Source organism: Phycodurus eques, chromosome 18 (assembly GCF_024500275.1).
Source record: "Phycodurus eques isolate BA_2022a chromosome 18, UOR_Pequ_1.1, whole genome shotgun sequence".
NCBI lineage: Eukaryota > Metazoa > Chordata > Actinopteri > Syngnathiformes > Syngnathidae > Phycodurus > Phycodurus eques.
In genome coordinates this window covers 8805183-8829429 of record NC_084542.1, presented here as the reverse complement: position 1 = coordinate 8829429, position 24247 = coordinate 8805183, and the positions used below count along the sequence as shown (strand labels likewise).

At 39.7% G+C, this 24247-nt stretch overlaps 2 protein-coding genes across 10 annotated transcripts in view; one reads left to right on the top strand and one right to left on the bottom strand.

The window, feature by feature from the left end:
* itsn2a (intersectin 2a) overlaps positions 1-9825 on the top strand; it is a 38799-nt gene extending 28974 nt beyond the window's left edge. For 5 of the 7 annotated variants that reach the window (XM_061703742.1, XM_061703737.1, XM_061703738.1 and 2 more), the window contains 10 exons: positions 2464-2585; positions 3535-3641; positions 3715-3898; positions 6213-6311; positions 6378-6545; positions 6639-7042; positions 7620-7702; positions 7825-7908; positions 7990-8163; positions 9279-9825. In XM_061703742.1, coding sequence (XP_061559726.1) covers positions 2464-2585; positions 3535-3641; positions 3715-3898; positions 6213-6311; positions 6378-6545; positions 6639-7042; positions 7620-7702; positions 7825-7908; positions 7990-8163; positions 9279-9433 — 1580 coding nt within the window. In that variant the 3' untranslated portion in view covers positions 9434-9825. The remainder of the gene's footprint in view (positions 1-2463; positions 2586-3534; positions 3642-3714; positions 3899-6212; positions 6312-6377; positions 6546-6638; positions 7043-7619; positions 7703-7824; positions 7909-7989; positions 8164-9278) is intronic. The other 2 variants (XM_061703741.1, XM_061703743.1) reach the window with 1 other exon arrangement.
* fam228a (family with sequence similarity 228 member A) lies at positions 9209-20684 on the bottom strand. Of its 3 annotated transcripts, none has more exons than XM_061703749.1 (10): positions 20052-20682; positions 16876-17891; positions 15865-15938; positions 14612-14779; positions 14483-14548; positions 12943-13137; positions 12785-12865; positions 11641-11716; positions 11031-11151; positions 9209-10057 (listed from the first exon to the last, which is right to left on the bottom strand). In XM_061703749.1, exons 3-10 carry the CDS (start codon positions 15934-15936, stop codon positions 9976-9978), a joined length of 861 nt encoding a protein of 286 aa, XP_061559733.1. In that variant the 5' UTR covers positions 15937-15938; positions 16876-17891; positions 20052-20682; the 3' UTR covers positions 9209-9975. The 3 variants fall into 3 exon arrangements, with proteins under 3 accessions (XP_061559733.1, XP_061559732.1, XP_061559731.1); XM_061703748.1 differs by having other exon boundaries at positions 17605-17891; XM_061703747.1 differs by lacking the exon at positions 16876-17891 and having other exon boundaries at positions 20052-20684.
* Between the last annotated feature and the right edge of the window lie 3563 nt (positions 20685-24247).

Sequence of the window (24247 nt, the reverse complement as noted above, 5' to 3'; positions counted from 1 at the left end):
ATACTTATACACTGAAACCCGAGCAATATCGGATTTTTGGGGCAGATGCAGTTACCGATATTGGGGGCTTAAAAAAAAAGCTGATATATCGTCCAATATCCGTTATATTGGCCAATGACCGATATCGGCCAAAATATGAAATAAGAACACCGATATATGCTGGACGGTATATTGAAGGAACTTCAATTAGTAACACTGTCAACATAAGGACTGTAAACTGTCAACTGTATAATAGTCTTATATTAGATAACGATAATTAACAGTTGCAAAAATCTTTGTTTGCCTCACAAGGATCATTTACACAACTTTAAAACGCTGTATAATAGTCTTATATTAAAGGCCCAGTAAACTGACCCAAAAATGTTTTGTAAATTTGACATGCCACAGAGAGGAGCATTGTTAACAAGCTGGACAATTTTGAATGAATTAAAAAAGAATAATAATAATCACAAAGTATTTGAAATCAGGCCTCAAGAATTGAGACGTTCGCTCAGCTTCCAGGCGCTGTGGGTGTGTCGCTGAATGCTCTGAGAACCCCAGCCCTTGAAACTTTCAGCTGTCAATAAAATATGTGCCTTCTCTCCCAGCTCCAAAGGTGGGAGAGGAGAATTCCCAGCGATGCACATTGCACATGTTCTCACAGGCTGCAGAGAGGCACTCTGAGGCGGATAGACAGTCGTCTCTGAGCTCCGTCATAATGACCGACAGCCGCGCAAGCACAATTTTCCCACCTTCGCCTCTGTGGGAATTTATCTGGCCGTGCATCACACTGCTGTGGCTGCAGAAGTGTAATGCACAGGGTGATTTTAATTTTTTTATTATTATTATATATATTGTTTTTTCTTTCTTCTCGGCCCACGACATTACGGTTAAGAACTGTAAGGCGGACGACCCTAACGCCGTTGCTCCAGACCGTTGGTGGCTACTCTAGCCGCTGGCGGGGTGGCGCGGGGCCACCAGGGCGGTAGATCGCATCTGGTTTGCCGCTGCTTCGCTACGCGGCGTCGCATGTGTAGAAACACCACAGCAGAGACACTGTAGCCCAAATAAAACAAAACACATCACACTTCAGGAAAGATGTATTTTTTCAGGTTGTAGGCATAGTTTGATGACTAACTGCATGCATGCTGTATTGGTAGAACTGGGCCAATTTATTAGAAATAACGACATAGCAATTATGCTGAATGGCCACTGCATGGAATAAGGGCGCTTGGTAGTTATATGGTGGGTGAGAGCCGATTTATGCTATACCTTGCTTGCGTCAGCGCACCCCGTTTTAGCCCCGCCCAAAAAGTCTGGAAAACTGAGATGGTGAAAAACACTATAGCTCAATAATTCTGTACTTAATTTTTCTCAGTCTTTACTATGTTTTCAGCACTTACTTTCAAACATATTTAATGTATTTAGGAAAAAAACATGAAAATTACTTTTCTGGTTCTTTGAGCAGCACAACAGAATCTCTGCACAGAAATAAAGTTAATACATCGGTTACATATTGACCGATGTCGATTTATTTTGATATGCTATAATTTGTCCAATTAATCAGCCAGCCGTTTTATCGGTCGTGCTCTATCATACATGCAGGGTTCATCCCGCCTCTGTTACAGCTCTAAGACTACCTCTGAAGGTGTAAAATTGCCAGGGTGACTTTGTCATTCTGTGTTATTGCTAGATGCAGCAAAAAAGGCAGCGTAAAAGTGGCTCGAGAAGTATGTGTTCGTCTTCACACTGCTATCCCAGCATTACAAAATACACTTAAGCACACGCATCATTCTTCCTGTAGTGGCTCTGAGACTACCTCTGAAGGCATAAAATTGCCGGGTCGACTATCATTCTGTGTCAGTGCCGGTGTGGCAAAAACAGTAAAAGCAGGCAGTGTTAAAGGGTCTAGCAGGCTTGTGTATCTATGATGCAAAGCTTAATTTGGCTTTGCCATTGAAAACAAATCCCACTGTAAATGTGAAATTACACCACAACATTAGGAACACTGCAGTATACTGTACTGTTAGATGAATACCTCCCTGACAGTGTCAATTGTCTTTGTAAAGGCACCATTTTGTGAATTTGTACCTAATATTGTGGTTTTAGTTTTCTAAACAAAGCCCACAGTTCAGTATGATCATGGTGGTATTCTTAACCTAAAAGCCTTACTAAAATGGACCAATGTGAACCCTTCCTAATACTACCACCCACTTTTAATGGTATAGAATAATAAAACAAACTATATCATATATGTGTGACTGACATTTACTTTTACACTTGAGTGACATCACCAGCAGAACAAACTCGTCTTCCTCTATGCGCTTTCCCTCCATTCCAGCCTATGCAATCATGAAAGGTGCTCACTTTCACTTGCCTGCTACTGTATGTGCCTCACTCATGTAAATAACATGGATCACAAAGCTGATAATAAAGGAAGGTTTGAACACACGTGTGCGGGCTTTTGTATTATGTGTGTCAAAGGGTGTGCAGACCTAATGACTCTGGACACGATGAGTCCCCAGGAGAGGAAGAGGCAAGGTTACATCCACGAGCTCATCCGCACCGAGGAGACCTATGTGGACGACCTGGAGCTGGTGCTGGAGGTCTGCATGCGCACGCACACACACGCACACACACACACACAGACACAATTAGTGTCCACGAAATTTGGTAAGTCCACTACCTCTACTACCTCATACTATGGTATGCTTATTTTGAGTTCTTTTGGTTTATGGAGGTTCTTTTTGTTTATGGAGGTTAAAACATAATTTAAAAATCAAATTTGTTCAAATATTGTTTTTTTTTCAACCATTTACTTTACTTAATTTAAAAATTCACATTGTTATATTATTAGTGGCCAGGTCATTGTAAATGACAACTGATTCTTATTTGACCTACCTGGTTAAATAAAGGTTACACAAAAATATATTTTTTTTGTTTGTCCAATTATTTAAAATGGACTTTAAAAAATAAAATCTAGGTGTATAATTTTATTGACATCTTAATGTAACTAAAAGCAATGTATACTTTTTAAGATTGAGATAAAAAGCTTTTATTTTATTCCTGTCAAGGTTTGTTTCTGAATCGCTAGTGTAATTTAATTTAATGTATTAAAACAAATACTATTTAAGATGGGCATAAATATAAAACCAGTTATTTTACTTTACGTTAATATCATAATGTTAACAAATAAAGGGGCACAAGTTTTATTTTTTTAAGATATTTAACATTTAAAAATATTTAAACGTTTTATTCAATGTAATGAAATACCTTCATTTTTTAACCCCTTTAAGATGGGCTATTTATTTAAATATCAGCGTTTTTAAAAATATATATATTTTCTCAGATTTTTGAGATTGCATTATAGTTACAATATAGTAGGTAAAATACAACAAAATATATATTTTCAGTTAATTGTCTTTATATAAAAATATCAATTAAACCCTATATATAGTAGGCAAAAAATTTTTTGAAATGGGATTTAAATTAAAATGTAATTGTTTATTAAATAAGATCAAGAGCTCCAATTTGACCAAGTTTTCTGTTTTTCAGGTATTCTACAAGCCTATGTCAGAATCCGGTCGACTAACAGAAGCGGAGATGGGCATCATCTTCGTCAACTGGAGAGAGCTTATCATGTGCAACACCAAACTGCTCAAGTGAGTATGTCAACACTTGAGATGTCTCCCTGTCCACAGCCTTTCGTAGCTTCCATCGGGTCTGCGCTTTCAGGGCACTGCGTATACGCAAGAAAACGGGCGGCGACAACATGCCGGTGCAGCTGATCGGCGAGCTGCTGGCGTCGGAGCTGACGAACATGCAGCCTTACGTCCGCTTCTGCTCTTGCCAGCTCAACGCCGCCGCCCTGCTGCAGAGCAAAACGCACAACCAGCCTGACTTCAAGGACTTCCTCAAAGTACTGTACTCACACGCTATTAAAGGCATACAGTTACTGTCCAAAGAAAACCATGTTATCTCCATGATTTCTCATATTTTTAGTTTTATTTTCATCCATCCATCCATTTTCTGAGCCGCTTATCCTCACAAGGGTCGCGGGAGTGTTGGAGCCTATCCCAGCTATCATCGGGCAGGAGGCGGGGTACACCCTGAACTGGTTGCCAGCCAATCGCAGGGCACATAGAAACAAACAACCGTTTGCACTCACATTCACACCTACGGGCAATTTAGAGTCTCCAATTCATGCATGTTTTTGGGATGTGGGAGGAAACCGGAGTGCCCGGAGAAAGCCCACGCAGGCACGGGGAGAACATGCAAACTCCACACAGGCGGGGCCGGGATTGAACCCCGGTCCTCAGAACTGTGAGGCACACGCTCTAACCAGTTTTCATTGTTAATTTTTATTATTTATTAATTATCTACATTTATTATCTAATTTCCCTCCTGAGGTGGATAAATCTGTCTATAGATCTATTAAATTAAAAAAAGGTTTTAATTCAATAAAAGTAAAAGGAAATAAAAACACATTTGGAAATACATGATTTTTCAGATAGCTTTTTCCTGCTTGAAAACAAATATTACAAATGTGTGAGGGGGAATAACATGGTATTAAAAAGTTAAAATAAATCTTTTAATGTAATCTTAAATCATTTTAAAAGACTTGAAAATATGGGATTTTTAGAAAATATAGCATTTTCTAAATTTGTCTCTACAATTTGTAGATAACCAGCTTCAAGAAAACTATAGCAAATGTGTGTGGGGGTCAGGGATAGTTTTATTTAGTCAGGTTTGATCTTTAAACTGAGTTTTTTTTCTTTTAATGTAATTTTGAAAATGTATGTGATTAAATAACATTTTCAGCTTTTTTTTATTTTTGCAAAAATGAAAATATTTTTTACATACAATCTCGTAGGTAAAAAATCCTTTTTAAAAATGCATATTTTTATTCCAAAATAAATTTTAAAATAGTATCTTGGAAATATTTGTTTTAAGAAAAAAATTGCTTTTTCTGAAATAATTTCTACCAGATACATTTTAAAATTTCCAATTAATCAATTTTCTATACCACTTATCCTGTTCAGGGATGTGGGGAGCTGGAGTTTATCCCAGTTGACATAGGGGGAAAGGGAGATTACACCCTGGACTGGTTGCCATTCAATCACAGGGTGCATATAGAGACGAACAACCATTTACACTGATGTCCAGTCACTGAGTGGGAACTGAAACCATCAGTGGCACATTTTAAAATATTTTTTTTTATTCATTAATTCATAAAACAAACTTTTATGGGGCAGAGGGTCTACCAAACAAATGTTTCAAATGGCTTCTGCTAGAAGTATTTTTTATTAGTACACTCCAGTAAAGCCATGTATCTCCATGATTTTTTTCTTTTAACTCATTCACTACAAGCCAATTTCAAAGTATAGTTCCCTATATTGCCAGCTGTTTCAAAGGAATTTGACTGATCTTATGTTCTGTGACATTATAAGCACCCAACCTACCAAAACAAAAAGTACACTATTCTTTCACCAGAAAAAAAAGTTTGTTTTTACCTCTTTCCGTTCTTTAGTAATCAACATTAGAACATGGGTTGTTTTTACTAAAAACACCGATTTCTGAAAAGTGGAGAAAATGAGTTTTGTGAAAAGAAATGTCAAGCAGACCAGTGACTTTGATGCTAATATTTTATGCTTATGTGTCACCTCAAACTACAAAGGAAGACGAACAAGACTCACCATATAACATCAGTGGCTTTTTTTTTTTCATTCACTTCTTGAACGTTTTTTTTTTCATTCACTTCTTGAACGGCGTGATCTTTTCTCATGATCACGACACACTTTGCACTATACCTACTCCTACTGGGACACATACTGTTTATACCGTACATCTTTCAACATGTTGGCATTTCACGCCCTCATAATTGACGTGGCAAGATGAGATTCACCTCCTAATCTTTATCTTCTACTCAAAGGCTATGCTGAATCTCAAATCCAAAGCGATGCAACGCAGCCATCTATCTGTTTGTCATGTGTTATGTACTGTAGAAACTTGAATTTCACAGGCAAGCTGGGGGAGACCCTCTTCCATGCCTATCCATTGAAAAACATACAGGACAAATATGGCAGTGAATAGAACACAAACATTTTCAGATACGGACATGTTTTTTTAAATTGGACAGTGAGGGTAAGATTGTGTCAGTATTCACACAGTAAGCATCTCTTTCTCTCTCTGTCTCCCTCCCTCCCTCTCCCTCCCTCCCTCCCATGGAACAGAAAATTGCCACTAACTACCGCTGTAAAGGAATGCCTCTGTCCAGCTTCCTCCTCAAGCCCATGCAGAGAATCACACGCTACCCTCTGCTCATAAAGAACGTATGTCGGACACATATTTCAGAACTTCGTCGTCTTGCTCTTCGTTAATGTATGACATCATTTTAGATCCTGGAGCACACGCCTGACCACCACGCAGACCAATCGCCCCTGAGAGAGGCTCTGGAGCGGGCCGAGGAGCTGTGCTCTCAGGTCAACGAGGGCGTCAGGGAGAAGGAGAACTCTGATCGCCTCGAGTGGATCCAGAGCCACGTGCAGTGTGATGGGGCTATCGAGGTGGGAACCCCTCTCTTTTTGCTAGTGAAAGACGCAGGATTGTCACGGTTCTGCAGGATTGTCACGGTTCTGTCTCATCTGTGTCACTGGCAGCACTTGGTGTTAAACTCGCTCACTAATTGCCTCGGGCCACGCAAGTTGCTCCACAGCGGTCGTCTGCACAAGACCAAGAGCAGTCGGGAATTGTGGGCGTTCCTCTTCAACGACTTCCTGCTCCTGACGCAAGGCACAAAATCCTTGTCCTCCTCCGGGCCCGACAAGCTGTTCAGCTCCAAGAGCAGCATCCACCTCAAGATGTACAAGACGGTAAGTAAAACCAGTGAAACCTGCGTGATATCACCTGCGTCACTTGTTTTGTATTTATTTTGTCAACAGCCACTGTTCCTCAACGAGGTTTTGGTCAAAATGCCGCCTGACCCGTCGAGTGATGAGCCGCTCTTTCTCGTCTCGCACATTGACCGCGTCTACTCGCTCAGGACAGACACCTTGAATGAAAGGTGAGCGCACACACACGGGACAATACTTGTAGGTAAAAGTCAATTGTTTTAGAATTGTGGATGGGTCTTAGAGTGCGTACCGAAGTGTCCGGTGTGTTTAAAATCCACCGCACACCGAACAACACAGCTGAACGTGACTGATGTGGATCATCTCGAAAAAATTATAGTCGGCTACTCTTCCACGGCGACACTGCCAGTCTACCGACGCAATGCAACAGAAAAACTTTGATACTGTATCATCTTTTCATGCTCCAAATGCAGTATAATGTACTGTATTATTTGTTAACCCAAAAAAATAATAGTGCGATTGGTGTCAAAGAAAAGCAGATTTCCACAAAGAGAGGAAACCGGTGATCAAAAAAACAAGTAGAGTGTGGCTATTTTGAGAGGCTGGATATATCTATATTTTCTTAATTTCTTACATGTATATCCTCCCTAATGAATTGTCAAGGTATCAGCTCAGACTTGGTATCGGCAAAATCAAGTGACTTGACTCAGACTCGAGTACAAACAAATGTGATCAGGACATCCCTACTGTCACTCAGTGTGCGGCAGGCCTAACATGTCGTTCTGTCAGAGCGGCGTGGGTGCAGAAAATCAAAGCGGCGTCTGAGATTTTCATCGAGACAGAGAAGAAAAAACGGGAGAAGGCATATCAAGGTCAGTGAAAGGTTTTAAGTCCATATCTCCATTTTGTCCTCCTGTGTCTCCACTTTGTTTTTATGTGTTGTCCTCTCACATATCCATGTTGTCCTTTCATTTCATGTCTCCATATTTTATAGCTCGCTCTCTGAAGACAAGTGGCATCGGCAGGCTACTGGTAACCGTCTCTGAGGCCCAGGAGCTCAAAGCTTGCAAGCCCAACGGTAAGAATAATAAGACAGTCATTGAAGAATGTTCATGTGAAATGTTGTCTTCCGTCTTACTGTCTTCCACATCCACTGCAGGCAAGAGCAACCCTTATTGTGAGCTGACCATGGGGGCCCAGTGCTACACGTCCCGACCCGCAAGCAACACGCTAAACCCCAAGTGGAACTTTAACTGCCAGTTCTTTGTCAAAGACCTCTACCAGGACGTCTTGTGCATCACCGTCTTTGAGAAGGACCAGTTCTCGCCAGACGGTCAGTGGACTCGTTTGTATACATACAACGAAATAAGCATAAAATGTACTAAATAGTCCACAGCACAAAAAAAAGATAGGCTGTGTTGGGAATTATTCACTTGCCAGCCTTTTTTTGCCCTTCCAACTGAAATCATTCCGATTGAAGGTCTCTGGTCAACTGTTTACGTGACATGATCTATTCCGATCTGGTGTTTACATAGGCTACATTTAATCAGTACAGCCGTTCTACAGACATGCGGTGATGTTTTATCAACATAGGGGTCAGTTGTCTCTTTAGCACAGACGTTGTGATTGTTTTTACACTTTTATTAAAGCAACAGCTTGATTTTTAAAAAGTTGCAAGTTGTTAAATGCAAGCTCTGTCACAGACCACCTCTGTATTTTTTATACTTTCAAGTGTATATTCATATTTTCAAGTGCATAAACGATACATCATTGCACGTTTACGTCAAGACAGAGCTAGCGTAGACAGAGCACACCCTGACACTATTCCGATGGTTTGTTATGGTTTATTCAATGGTTTGTTCACTGTTTACATGATGAAAATTGACTTATTGGTTTGGCAAAAGGAATATTCCACCCTAGTGAATCCGAATGAAATTCAATTCGCATGCAGCCTGTTAAGCTTTATGTTTAATACCCATACTAGATATGCATGCAAGGCGCAGGTATTATTTTTATCCACTTGGGTCGCCACTCTCTCGTTCTACACTGTATCTGTAACTTTGAATGTGTGTAGCTTTAAAATGTGTTGCCTGGCCTGGTGTGTGACGTTGGAGTCAGCGAATAAGAGTGTATAGTTGGCCGTTGTTGGCTCAGGGTAATGGCTGGCTGTTAACTGGCTAACAGTCACTTTGGTTGTTGAGTGCCTCTGGGTATCAATTGTGGATGTACATGTTTACTTTATCATTTGTGCAAAAAAGCAATTAAACATGGTGCCCGCAGGCACCATGTTGGTGACCCGTGTTACAGCACAAACTAAACTATATTTGAACAAACATATAGCGCACCCTACTAAAAAAAAAAGACAACAATGCCGTAGCTTCACTTTCTGTCTTTAAAAAAAAATACAAATTTATTTATTTATTTTTGTAACCATTTTTTTCCCATTAGATTTCCTTGGCCGCACTGAGGTTCCCGTGGCAACTATCAAGAAGGAACTGGAGAGCAAAGGTGCCGCCAGTCGCCGCCTACTGCTCCACGAGGTCCCCACTGGAGAAGTTTGGGTCAAGCTGGACCTGCAGCTCTATGAGCCTCCACCCAAATGATACTTCTGAGCCCCTGTGTCATATAAGACTGCAAAACCCCCATTCACAAGTGCCTTCACATACTAGCAACCTTGTTCTGGAAAAGTGAATAGGATTGGCAGCACACTGGAATACTTTTTTCTTTTTTTTTTCTTTTTTTAAACAAACAACCATGCGACTTACAAGCCACAACATTAGGTACACCCACACCATCTACTCACAATCAAGACTTTACAGATACAATCATTTCCAATGTCAAAGAGGTATTTAACAATGCATTAACTGACCTGCTTTTATTAGTACAAACATGCCGGGTCTGTTTTAGCTTCTGGACACAATGCAAACAGCATAGCATACTGTCAATCCTGTGTGAAATTCATCATGCTAAATTAATAAATTGTACATGCTGTGCAGTCCTGTACATTGTACATACAAACAGTCCTCTTTGTTGGGGCTTCAATATTAACCACCAGTGTTCTTGTATCTATGCGTGTGTAATACTGACAGGTGGCTATTGGGTTGATAAAATGAACTTCATTGATGTGAAGTGAAGAAAGCGCTACTCATCTGGAGAACCAGCAGCCGCCGTGATGGCATGTGCCATCCAGTGTGGAGGTCTCGCGTACATGGTACGGTACATCCAGGCTGTACAACACATTACACATTATTAATGTTATGTTCAATGAATTTTTTTTTTTTAACATAGCTTTCAGGGGTGCCAAACTAATTTTCATCGTTGGCCACGTCATAGTTATGGTTTCCCTCAGAGGGCCCATGATGACTGAAAATCATAAAAACTGTGTTATTGTTTATATTGAATGATATTTGTCCATGTATAGACACTGTTCATGTTAATGAATTATCACATTTATCAACAATAATTTTACAAGGTACTGTAGGAAACAATATAATATCAATATGCAACAATTTATTTCTGTAAATCTCTACAAGTGTATATATACCTTTTCAAATGATCATCTTGTACAACATTCCTAGGAAATCACCATTTCCCATCACTGGTGAGCTATTTATAGAACAGAACTGTGGGCTGCTCATGTGGTCCTTGGAGAGTACCTGGTGCTCACGGGCACCATTTAGGTGACCACTGTATTATTACGTACAAACAATTGCCCCCACAACTGAATATATATTTAACGACAAATTGAATTTGAAATCAGAAGTCATGGAAAATGGAAAACGCATAGTTGCGATCCAGTTTTCTGATTCCCCAATTTGCAGGATTTTACGTAACCGAAACTGCATTATTCCCTGAAAAACTCGTTCTCAGGCCAAAGCCCTGTCTAAGATAAATGTATTGCTTTGGTGCCATTTTGTGGCATCTTGGTGGCAAGAAACTACAGTATGTTGAAGTGAGGGGAGTAGTTTCATTTAGTCGGGCCATAGCCACGTCTAATAGAGAAGTACTGCTTTGCCACCATCTTGTTGGCAATTTTAAAACTTTCTAGGGGGAAAGATCACTGTATACAGTTCAATTATTGCTACCGTTCAATTATTGCTATGAAGGGATTTGCTTGGAATATGTTAGAAGTTTCAAATTAGTAAGGATTTTCTGCCAAAATGAAATGAACAAATATATTTTGCAAGCATGTAGTTGTACCTGGACCTCGTGTGATTCGTGTGGCCCTTGTCTGCTGACTGGACATGGAATGAGGTGATCACAGGGGTCACATAGTCGCCGTCTTGGACCTTGCTCTGACTGATCCACTTGTACAGACATCCTATATAGAAATGTATAATAAAGGTAAATATTATATATCTAGCCGGCACGGTGGACAACTGGTTAGCACATCTGCCTGGGAGTTCTGGGGACGGGGGTTCAAATCCCAGCCCCGCCTGTGTGGAGTTTGCATGTTCTCCCTGTGCCTGGGTGGGTTTTCTCCGGGCACTCCGGTTTCCTCCCACATCCCAAAAACATGCGTGGTAGGTTGATTGAAGACTCTAAATTGCCCATAGGTGTGAATGTGAGTGCGAATGGTTGTTTGTTTCTATGTGCCCTGCGATTGGCTGGCGACCGGTTCTGGGTGTACCCTGCCTCTCGCCCGAAGATAGCTGGGATGGGCTCCAGCAGCCCGCGACCCTAGTGAGGATAAGCGGTAAAGAAAATGGATGGATGGACGGACGGACGGATGGATGGATGGATGGATTATATATCTATATACATGCCTATTGTATGTAATGTGTGACCGCTAATTGACAAAACTAGCTACCTGCTTCACAGCGAGTCTTCTTCATCTTGGACCTCTCGTATAATAATTCCATCTCCTTCAGCTCAGCCGCCATCAGCTGTGTGGGAATGTTGTCAGCAGGGAACACATTTTAAACAGATTGCAGACCTCCGCCAAGGTTTAAGCACGGAGTAAACAACTACAATCGAGGGTCTTCATAGGAAATAGATTCTACATTCTAAAAACGTTAAATGACAACCTAATATGATAGTCTAGCTGTCTGAATATGTTAAATGGGGAATTTGGGAAATTGAAATAAAATCCAAATCGGATCAGAAGATTGAACATTGAGCCTTTTTTAAATCATTGAACAAAGTTGTATGTTCTTTTTCCTATTTGTAATGTATTTTTTGAATGTTTTAATGTGTTTATTGATCAAAATGTTGTTATTTTTTTCTTTATACTTCTTTTTTTTCTCTTTTTTTAAAATATCTTGGGCCAAAATTCTTAATTATCCAATTATTATTACTCTACTGTATACTTATTTACTATAATCGTCCCAACTGAATACAAAATAGTTCTAAGCCGTCTATTGAAGAGTAACTATAGAGCCATGGTTTTCAATTAATCATCTACCATCAAAATAATATTTTTTTTACTCTACATTTTAGTTTTTTTTCAATATCTTTTTTGCAAATGCTACACTCAATGATCTTTTGAAGCAAAATCTCTTTTTATTACATTGAACCAATTTATATATAAATCGATTCATTTTAACTGTATTGTATTTTTTTATTTTACTATTTCACCCATTTATTTTAATTCAAAATGCCTCGTATTTGTCGTTATTATGGTCAATATAAAAGAAAATTGTGTTCCATACATCCACCAGATTGTGCAAAAAAAAAAATTTTTTAATAAAAACAAAAAATTATAAAAATATATATATACCAAAAATAGCACATAATATTGAAACAAGAATAACAAAATAAATCGGTTAACATTCAAGTTTAAAAAAATATACTCAAAGAAGTTTGTTATGTACATCACATCAAATTTTAGGTGGAAAGCATCCTCGGAAGAATACCTTCCTGGGGGGAAAAAAACATCCATATTGATACATCAATACTTCACTGTTTCACACAAAAAATCAAAACCGTGTCATGACAAAACAAATCCAACTCACCTTGCACTTGTGTGGCTTTTTGCCATAGAGGAGATACGGATTGTATTCATTCAGGTCACACGTATCTAAAAACACGTAGCCCTGAAAGTGACAGCCAACGTGAGCCCAACGCTCATCTCGGGACTTGCGTCCGTATAATGTCAAGTTCGTCAACCAACCTTGGCGTTTCCGTGCTGGAGGAATCGTTCATACAAGTTTTGGCGTGTCTTGATCTCGGCCGGGTTGCAGATGGCCATGTGGTAGTCGAGCTTCTTTTGGAGCGGGGCCCACACTTCCTCATGCAAAACCTTGCGCATCACCTCCCTCTTCATTGCCTTGGCTTCATCGTGCCTGCTCAGAAAATTCTCCAACTCCTACACGGCAAAAACAAGTTAGATGTGTCTTGCTTGCAAGTAGCTCCTCAGTACAGTAATACCTATTATCTGGACTTAAGAGTTGAATGCACTGTTGCCCAATTTACTTGTACGTCAAATCAATTTTCTCCATTGAATTGAAATGCAGCCAGCGCGGTGGACAAATTGTTAGCACATCTGCCTCACAGTTCTGGAGACCTGGGTTCAAATCCCGGCCCCACCTGTGTGGAGTTTGCATGTTCTCCCCGTGTCTGGGTGGGTTTTTTCCAGGCACTCCGGTTTCCTCCCACATCCCAAAAACATGCGTGGTAGGTTGATTGAAGACTCTAAATTGCCCGTAGGTGTGAATGTGAGTGCAAATGGTTGTCTGCCTCTGTATGTACCCTGCGACTGACTGGCGACCACTTCAGGGTGTAGTCTGCCTTTCGCCTGAAGTAAACTGGGATAGGTTCCAGGGCCTCGTGACCTTGAATAGGATAAGCGATATAGAGAATGGATGGATGGATGGAAGGAATTTAAATGTCGTTAATCCATTCCAGACCCTCCCCCCCAAAAATAGCATTGTATTGTATGAAAAACATAATTTTTTTTAAAGAAATGTACAAAGTCCCCTCACTTATTCACTAGTTGCAAATTCACCTATTTGTAGATTTTGTTTCCCATCTATACTCCTTTATTTCCTGAAGAATTCACTGTTTTGGTGCTTTCTGAAATGCCAAGAGATGCTGCCAAAAGCCCTGTCTTGGTGCCAAGGAATTACAATGGTGCCTTGAACAACGCATAGATTACTTTGGAAATGTAGTTGGTTACCCTGTTGAAAATGTAATGGTAAATAAATATAAAATAATGTCATCATTTAATTTACTTTCTCAAAGTAATACAAGTACATACATTTGATTACGTTTCTTAATTTTGAATGGCTGCATCAACATGGACCCTTGGATGTTTCCGCTAAAAAGGTGGATGAAAACCATTCATCATTATTTTGGAATTAACCATATTTGTTCTTTATATAAAGAAACTGATTCACAAACTGTTGAATCATTTTTGTTTAATCCCGTTTTTTAAAAGAAAAAGAGTACCATTTTCTTCAAAACACAAGAAAAAATTTGTTGAGAAGCTGGAACGGATTAATAGCATTTTCATTCATTTAAATGATGAAAGATGATCATTTGAGTGTGTGGGTGGTCACTGAAGAAATTCAATTTGTATCTCAAGGCACCACTTTATGTTGAAGTGACGCATGATTGAGAGAGAATTCTAAACCTTTTTAGGGGTACATCTATTACTGTACTCCTACTTTTTACCTAACTCGAAAAATTCACAAATACTTCTTAAATATTACCTTTTCTGTGTCCAGCAAAGGTCGAATCAGTTCTTTTGCCTCTTGAATTTCAGCTTCCATCTTTACCTGAAATAGAAACGAAGATAACGGGATCTCGTCAAAGCAAGGGAGTGTGTCTTCGTGCAGTACCTGGATTCGCCTGGTGGAGGCATAAGAGAGAGCCCCTCTCCGCAGCCTGGGTCCCTGCACCGCCGTGGCATCATCACGTTTATTCTGTTTAATGCACCCACTCGTGTTCCTATTCTTCACTGGCGCGCACAGTCTCACCTCAGGACGCGGGCACTTGGACTCTGCCACCTGTAGTACAACATCAAGACATTTACTGCGTTGCACCAGTGCTGTTTTGTTACACTTTTTGCAGACATGCTATGAAAATGTCACGTTTATGAAAATGTTCATCGTCTCAAACATTCAGTCCATGAATCAAACCATCAATTAGATTGTTGACAAGTATTACAGCTGCACTGAAAAGAAATAATAACAATACCAAAATATTAAATGAAGTCAAAATATGAAACTGAAATATGAATGATGGCGTAATTCTGTGAAGAATACTGTCGATCCGGCAATATTACAAGAAAATAAACATCACTTTGAAGAAAAAAACTATATTGTGAGAATAAAGTCAAGCGAATGAATAGTTATATTACAAGGGGGGAAAAGGGTAATTTAATGTGGAAAGGGGTCATAATGTAAATTACTAAAAAAGTCAGATTTGTATGAGAATTTTCCACTATATGAGAATAAAGTTGTAATACCATGAGAAAAAAGTCAATGATAAAAAACGGAATTTTCATGAATTATGTCATAAATCTATGCCAATAAATCATTTTACCTGGAAAAATAAAATCATATGTCGAGTTTTCGCAGTTGTACAAGAATTAAGAAAAAGCAATTGTTTTTTTCATTTATATTTTTGCAAGACCATACTTTTTGTAGAATAAAATCAGATTATACATACATACATTATGATTCACCATTATCATTCATATCATCATTAAGATTATGAATAAAACTAATTCTGCTGGTAAAAATTCATAGATAATCGTATTAGAGTAATTGTATGCGAACAGTCACAATATTACAAAAACAGTCAAAATTGTACTAAATAGAGTTAGAATATTACACACAAAAAATTACACACAAGAATATTAATTCAAGGACAAGTAACTTTATGACCAGAAAACATCAATGTAAAAAGTAATATTACAAGAATAAAATCATACTTTTACCAATATGTCTGAATTGTTAGAATTTTACTGCGGGGGAAAATCCTCAATACACTAACATAACAGCAATATTACATCAATTACCTGTATATTTATTTTTAGTAAAGTTATCACTACTGTCTTGGCACCATAGCCAAAATTGCACTGACCTACCTCAGATACCAGAAGTCGGTTATCAAACGGTACATGATAGGTGATGAGGCCATCATTGCTATTTGACCACATGTCTAAAAAGAAAACACAAGGTGAACAAAATGCACTCTATGTACATGTTTCATTTTATTTTATTACTTTGTCGTAATGTCGTAAATGCTTGAAATGCCCCCTCCTTCAACATTGCAGCATTCCTCATAGCTGCTATTCTGTCTGCATCGATTTCAATAAAAGCTTCTGAAATCGGATAGTAGTATTAAGCAAGGCTTAGGGTGCCAATCCAAAAGAGGGTTTCAAGCCATAATTAGCTTTTTAAAGTAGGGTTTCAAGCCAGGGTTAGGGTTCCAAATAGGGACGCATGTGTTAGGGTTATTATGACAGGTTTGGGGTTTGAAAGTAAGGTTTCAAAACTGAATTAAGGTTTCAAAATAGTTTCTAGCATGGATTATGGTTTCAAAATAATGATTTTAAAACAAGGTTGGAGTTTAAACACGGGTTAAGGTTTCAAATTACAGGTTTAAGACCAGTGTTGGGGGTTCAAGTCCGGATGTGGGCTTGTGTGACAGTGAGCCTTATCCTTCCACCCATCTTCCTTTCTCTCTTGTTTTAAAATAAGATGATTTAAAAAGCATTTACTTTTGGCCCACACTGTATAATAGAAATGACACATGGTGTTAAATTATTACGGGTAGAAGCAAAAATGACTTTGGACGTGAGTTTGTAAGTAGCTCCTAAATGATTATGAGCTTACACTGCTTTAAATGTCTCCATTGTGTCTCCTTAACCTCCCATATGCATGTTGGAATATATTGTTTTAAATAAAAATGACATAAAAATGTCCCATTAGTTCAGCTGCTAAACCGTAAAAAGTGAAAATGATTCACTGTTACTAGCCTGCTAAGCTAGCCGTGTCCCCGAAAACATCAAAGATCCCGGCACTTAATAAATAAACAAATAAATAAATAAATAAATATCATATCCCCCATGATGCATTGCGCGGATTTCTCTAACCTCGTTCGAAGTTTCGAGGCGTTTAGAAGTGGAGCGAAAGCAAAAAGCAACACTCAGGTCTTGAGCCTGGTTCACATTTCGAACAATCTTTAGAAACACTTGTCCTTTTTGTCAAACTTTTCGGCCGAAGAGGGCGAACAACACCGTGACGTCACCCCCCGTGACAGAGGCAGGTAAAGTCGTGATTCCCTTTCAACGAAACCTTAAACTAACGGCATTTAAACATATAACGTAGTGTACATGTGTTTTCAGAAGCTATTTTTAAATTTTAAAAAATGCTTTATTTTTCTTCATTTCTATAACAGTGGGTTGCGACCTTGTTGAGAACCACACCTTTACTGTACAATGAATTGTTTTTTGTATATGGCTGAAATGTGTGACAGGTGCGTGCATGCTCGGCCTGCTGCTGGCTTATTACACAGGAAGTGTTTACCAAGCCCCAGTCAAAAAGTGACATGTGGCCATAAATTGCAAATTCATAATGGCATACGATTATGAAAGTGTGTAGTTGTGATAAATAGTCACAGAGAAGGCTGTCCGGCTTCAACAAACTAGCAGTGTTACCAATACTAAGGTAGCATTAGTACTGTAAACATGCTGACATTAGCCTTGGCTGCTACATTGGTAGCATGACTTATTCATAATGGAGTAGACTAAATGTTATCAGTTTTTCGGAATGTACAAATTCCCATTCCTATCAATTACAAATCTAAAAGGTGATGAACATACCTGTCGAGGGGAAACGTTGCTAATTCCGCCTTACTTCTGAATTCTCAGCTGCCTGAGGTCCGTTGCTCTGCATCGTGTTGCTCGTCTTGCGCCCAATTGTTCGGAAATGAGGGATAGACATTTTGGGGTATTTTCCGACATAGTTTGAGCAACGCTCCTGAAGCCCAAGCTGACTGGCCAGCGCGAGGCCGCAGGGGTATGCAAGTGATCGGAGTCTGCCCGAGGGTCCATGGCAAATGATTGACACCTCGTCAGTTATGCCTTTTGTATCTGATAGGTTGTTTTTCCTTAGGTGGGGTGGTTGGTGGGGCCAGAGAGGGATACAAAAAGAATAACATAATTTTCTAATGTTTATGTCGATACTTTTAACAATAAGAGTGTTAACAATAAGTGTTTTTTGGGGCGGGGGGGAAACTGCAATCTTCCCCTTCGATTCCATGCACAGCATTTCTGATTAGCTTCCCAGCATCACATTCTGTCGTTTTTAAAAGGACGCTAAGCTGTGCAAACGGTGCAAAAAATGTCAAATTTGCCAACGTGACGTCATCTAGCTCAATTCATGGACGCGTCGTTATATGTCGTCATTCAATGACAGCCACCTCTTTATTCCTGCACTTTTTAAGGGCGAAAAGAAGGATGAAACAAAGTGAGCTGGCGACACAAGAAGACGCAGTCGACTTGGCGAAAGACTTAAAGGTCAGAGGAATTAATTAATGCGGCCGTTTGGCACCTCCGAGTCCTCACCGAGCCCTCACGCTCCAGACGCCCGCTGCTGATCATCTGATCACGTGAGTGCGTGAACGGCGTCGAGGACGGCATCATCGTCATCACAAGTCAACAATTTTTTGCTTTTTCGCATTTGCCTACTTTTGTTCGGCTTTTCACTGCCGGAGGGAAAAAAGCGGGTCACATGGATTGGTTCACTTCTTTAGCAGCGTGTATTGTCGTCCTGTGGATTTTCTGCTTTATAGACGGTAAGACGCATTTATTTATGCATGCATGTATTGATTTATTTATTTATTTGAAAGACTATAACGTTGCTAAGTGAGAGGTCAAATGGACGGAAGTAGCTCATGTGTGCAAAAAAAAGAAAAGAAAATAGTTTCTACCCCTAAAACAATATTTTTATGATTCACAGGTCTAATTTTAGTTTAATAACTTAACTTTGACTGATATAATTCGTGCATCTCGACTTTATATTTTCATTTTTGGTATCTGTACCATGAAATCAAATGTTGCTCTTGTGACTCCAAAATTGAGACTAAAAGCACTCCTAAAGCATATTAAAAATACATTTATTAAGTCATAACTTAAGCAAACCTTTTGGCAAGCACACATGCTTTACATATTCTGTGTATTTATTACTATTGCGCAACTTTACGGCTATAGTATTATTATTACCCATGTAGTTTGAGTGATTCAGCACTAAACATGGAATATTATAATGTAGCATTGTGCTTGGAGAGACTCTTCGTGTAGGTCATGTTATTTATTGACTTTATTTGTAAAGTGGCCAGAACATCTGGATACATGGGATAATTAATGTTCAAGAATTGATATTTTGAACAACATTTTATTCAAATACAAAATGAACAAATCACATCTTCAATGTGTTTTTCAACATTTGTAAGGCATCACACTCCAGCCATGTATTTTTGTGGACTAGTAACAAAAATCTAATATTGAGCTTGGAAAGACTGGGATTCATGTTGGTCATGTAATCGATTGACTTTCTAGTATGCTGTTTAATGATAGGAGACTATAAAATTGTCGCATTTCTAGAATACATACAATACTTTGTGAGTACACACTCATAAACTCATACAAAATTTCCTCAAAATATGTCGTGATGTTTAACGTTTAATTGGTATGTCTTAATTCCCTCTAACTAAGAAAATATGATTTAGGATTTAAATATGTGCTTTGTGTGCTCTGGTGACTTCACTTGAGACTTCAATGCCTGCTGACAACAGTCACCGCATTAAATAAGACGGCGTTTTAATGTAATATTGAAGCTTCGTTTTGATGTTGGTTTTGCTAGCTATTGATAAAATAAGTTCACCTTTATTAGTTCGAGAGTGGGGAAATTTGCAAATAGGAAAACAGACATTTTATTGTAGTTTTAAGTGACAACTAAAATAATGTAGCGTTGCTAAAAGACACACTTTGGGAGAATACAGACAGTCAGTACTGATACTTTACTGACATTAGAAAGACTAAGTCAACTCCTTAAGTAAAAGTTAAACACTGCAGACTCTGAAATGTAATACAGTTATGTAATAAAGTAAATCTTACACATTTTTACTGAGACGTAGAACAAGTTAGCTAGCGTCGGTTCCGTCTGCTTTGCCATCAATACATGTTCCCATGCCTTTGTTAATGTGAACTCACTAACAAAAAATGCAAAATAAGCAAATGATAACAATAGGGGGAAAAACACATCTTACCTGTATGTCGTTTTCTCGAAAGGACAACTTTGGAATGCCGGAAGCTGTTGGTTTTTAGGCTAGCACAAGATGCTATCAATTCACCCCGAATCATTCTTGGAGCAGACAACAACATCCTGTTCACGTGCTGCCTTCCCAAGATCTCAATCAATCACTTTATCAATCAAAATCTCAACTGGGGCTGACTATGCCTCTCTCTATTTATGTCCTTTTTATACATCATGTTGTCATCTGCAAAGGTTGAAAAAATATATCTAAGTATATTTTGACAAATTAACTAGTCTGTAGGGACTGAAAAAGTAGGACGACACAAATGTAAATAAGTAAAATACAAGTACGCACTTGAAAAATCGACTTAAGTACCATAGTTAAGTACTTCTTACTATGGTAGTGCTAGTTAATGTTAATTTTAGGATGTTTACTTGCACAATCCTGTGTTTCCCTGACTGACTCTTGAGATGCTTCATTTACAGTTACAGTATTTTCTTCGTTTTATCGTCAAATGATGTGCTTTGCGTGCTCAGGTGACTTTCCATGAGACTTTAATGCTTGCTGACATGAGTCACCGCATCAGATTAGACTCCAATCTGATTTACTTACTTACTAATCTCTTCTTTCTCGGCCAGGCAACGCGGTGTTGGAGCTGCGTCTGCTTTTCCACGCCCTCACCAAAGCGGCGTGCCACCTGTACCTGGCCCTTTTGCCCCTGCGCCGTGCCGCCGTCCACCTCAGCGACTGCGCGCGCCACCTCCTGGCCAGCGCCCAGCGGCAGGACTCGGCCCCGCCCACCTACCCGCATCCGCACGGCGCGCCGCCGGCAGGCCGCGCCTGCACGCTGCACCTCCTGGAGGCCGCGTGCGTGCTGTGCGAGACCATGCCCAACGTGATGGCGGCGGCGCTGAGCGTGGGCGCGGCCTTGTGCCACGGGCTGCAGGGCGCCGCGTACGTGCTGGCGGCCACGCTGCGCGTCATCCAGCTCAACCTCTTCTCGCAGATGAACGGCGAGCGCGAGCGCTGGGACAAAGAGCGCCACCGTGCCAAGGAAAGTGAGAAGAGGCTCAACTCCAAAGTGTTGGAGTACATTTCCGTCTTTTGCCAGGACCCCGTCAGCGCCCTGCGAATCAAGGTGGACGTGCCGCCCGTGTACAGATAATCCTTGGCACGGGACGTCTGACCGTCCAACACTCAGTTAGGTACACCTGCTGCGGAAAAAGCGCTGCCATTGCGACTATAATTAAGCCGTATGAACTCAACTATACACCACTCACAAAAGGTTAGGGATACAGTGTATAATTGAGCCCCCTGCAAAGGTTTATAATTGTCTATAGGTGCCACAAAATGGTGGCAAAGCACTACTTTTGTCTGAATGAAGCTCCTCAACGCATATCTACGTATTTTTTCGGCCCCGAGATGCCAGAAGATTGCGCCAAAGTTTTATTGCTTCGGCCTGATCACAAAAAAAATATCCTGCACTTTTTGTGAGTATTGTGTGTGTACGTTTCGCAAAAGCAATATTTCAAACCCAAATTACAAGTTTTCCCCTTGGAAGTAATTGCCCTAGAGTCCAAGGCACTTTCCCAGCCTTCTTTGCCACACCTCCATGCACTCCTGGGACGATTCTTCTGAGATCCTGTGTCAAGGCCATCTGGATGTCATCCATGCCTTCAAAATTGGTCCCTTTAATGACCCTCGTTAGCATGGAAAAGTGTGTGGGGGGGGGAAATGACATGGAGCCAGGTCGGGTGATTAAGTAAATTACTCCACCACAGCCAGGAAGTGTCAGATGCTCCGCCGGCACGTTGTCATGGTGAGGCAACCAAAAGTTGTCCTGCCATGAGAGAAGAAGAAGAGACGTCGTCTCTTCTCGCACACTGGTTGATCGTCTGGCCCTCGTTGAAGGGCAAAACTTGTGGTTTGGGTTTGAAATATATCTTTTACGACACTAGTTGCCTTATTTAGCTTCACAAGCCTGGTTCTCTGCGCTAAAGCCAGCAAAAGTAACTACTTGGACCTGCCAAAACGCTGTGTAAAAAGATGCGGTACAAAGATGCAAACGGAAAAACAGTTTGAGTACAGTCATCGGAACAACTGTCGGGAATAGTGCAAAACTGTGAATAACTGACACCGCCCACTAAAAATGTTAATAATTGCCTGTAGTGATAGTTTTTACTGTAAATGTACCACACACTAAAATCTCAAAACAGTTTAAAGTTACCCCACTATATTGGAATTCATCGTCTGCGCCGCAGCTATATTTTTAAGCAAGGCCCCGCCTCTTAATGGCACATGCATATACGCAGACGTAACAATATGTTCAGTGTTTTCTATACATTTTATACTTGCAATTTGTTTATATATGTACAGACACATTTACAATGTTTTTAAAAAGTGTGTTGTACTAAGTTTTAATGTGTTTAAAGTGTGTGTGTGTGTGTGTGTGGGGGGGGTCTAAAACTTTTTAATTATTTTTTTTTTATTTGGTCTATATCGGGGGGCACGGTGACGACAGGTTAGAGCGTCAGCCTCACAGTTATGAGGACCCGGGTTCAATCCCCGGCCCCGCCTGTGTGGAGTTTGCATGTTCTCCCCGTGCCTGGGTGGGTTTTCTCCGGGCAATCCGGTTTCCTCCCACATCCCAAAAACATGCATGGTAGGTTAATTGAAGACTCTAAATTTCCCATAGGTGTGAATGTGAGTGCGAATGGTTGTTTGTTTCTGTGTGCCCTGCGATTGGCTGGCCACCAGTTCAGGGTGTACGCCGCCTCCTGCCCGATGATAGCTGGGATAGGCTCCAGCACGCCTGCGACCCTTGTGAGGAGAAGCGGCTCAGAAAATGGATGGTCTATATTATGAATTTTCACCTCTTGTGTGTGGGACTGGAATTTATCCCCCGTAATAAATGGGGTTCACTGTACACACCAAGTTTTATGGCCATTAACTGCCAAAATATTCTGACAGAAGTACTGAGTACTGTTGCTAAATAAGGTTCCTCAACAAATCAAAAATCTCAACATTTTGGTGGCGGTGCAGGTGTACCTACTGTAATGTCCGGCGTCTCAGTCAACTGGCACTCAGCGAGGCCTTTTAACTGCAGCGTGGGTCGGTCGGTTAGTCGGTTGGCAGTGAAGAACTCTGAACTTTGGCCTCTGCTTCTCACTCACTGTTGTTGAAAGAGAAGACGTCCAAGCGAAAACAGCGAAGAAAAAATGATGGTTCATCCATGGTGCATTTTGTTATGCTTGTTTTACATTTATTGCTATGCAAAGACGTTTAACAAATTAAATGTCTCAAACCTAAGCAGTTTTGCCGTGTCATGGTATTTGACGTTAGCAAAGTTACCGCAAAACAAACACTAATACAGTCGAACGGTACCTTGACTTACGAATGTCCTAATGTTTTTTTGTTTGTTTTTTTATTTACGAGCCCAGTCATAAAATGTATATCACTCATAAATCAAGCTACAGACTGTATTTTTCTAAATGTATAATTTTTCCGTCTTTTGTCCAAGCGGAGACTAAACAGTTGTTTTTATAATACTACAGTAGTCTTTTATTCTCATCACTTTTTTCTCGTAGCATGACCTATTTCTCGTGATACAGTCACGGAAAAAATTACTAGACCACTTTGTTTCTTCAATTTCTTGTTCATTTTAATGCCTGATACCACAAAAGGTGTATTATCTGAGAAATACAATGAATAGGACAAAATAAGGCCGATTCCATAATACTTTATGTACACAAACTTATTCTCCTAAAATTACAACTTGTTTCTTGTGATATTACAGCTTTATTCATGCAAAGTTCAGACCTTTTTTTTTTGTAATTTACGACTTTATGGTTGTCATTAAGATTATTTTTTTTGTGCATGGTATACAGTATATGCGACATAAAAAAATACTTTAAAAATCAGACTTTTTATCATGTGACTATTCTCGTACAAATAGTGTTCTCTGGATATTATGACTATATTCTCAAGATTACGACTAAATAACAATTTCATGATAGTAATGCTGCAACTTGAGTTTAAAAAAAGCTGTAATGTTACCAGAATATATTTGTAATATTACAAGAAAATGTCATAATTTTGGGAGAGAAAAAAGTTTTAACTTTACAAGAATAAAGTGATAGCTCTATATAGATTATTACAACTATCCCCAAAACATCTTTATTTATAATCTTTATTCTTTTGATATTGCA

Coding starts and splice junctions, on each gene's coding strand:
- fam228a (XM_061703747.1), bottom strand. CDS start 20,166: ATGTTGTTGTCTGCTCCAAGAATGATTCGGGGTGAATTGATAGCATCT. Junction 13,138..14,482: donor CTTTGCTGGACACAGAAAAG/GTAATATTTAAG, acceptor TTTGCCGTGTAG/GAGTTGGAGAATTTTCTGAG. Junction 12,866..12,942: donor TCCAGCACGGAAACGCCAAG/GTTGGTTGACGA, acceptor TGTCACTTTCAG/GGCTACGTGTTTTTAGATAC.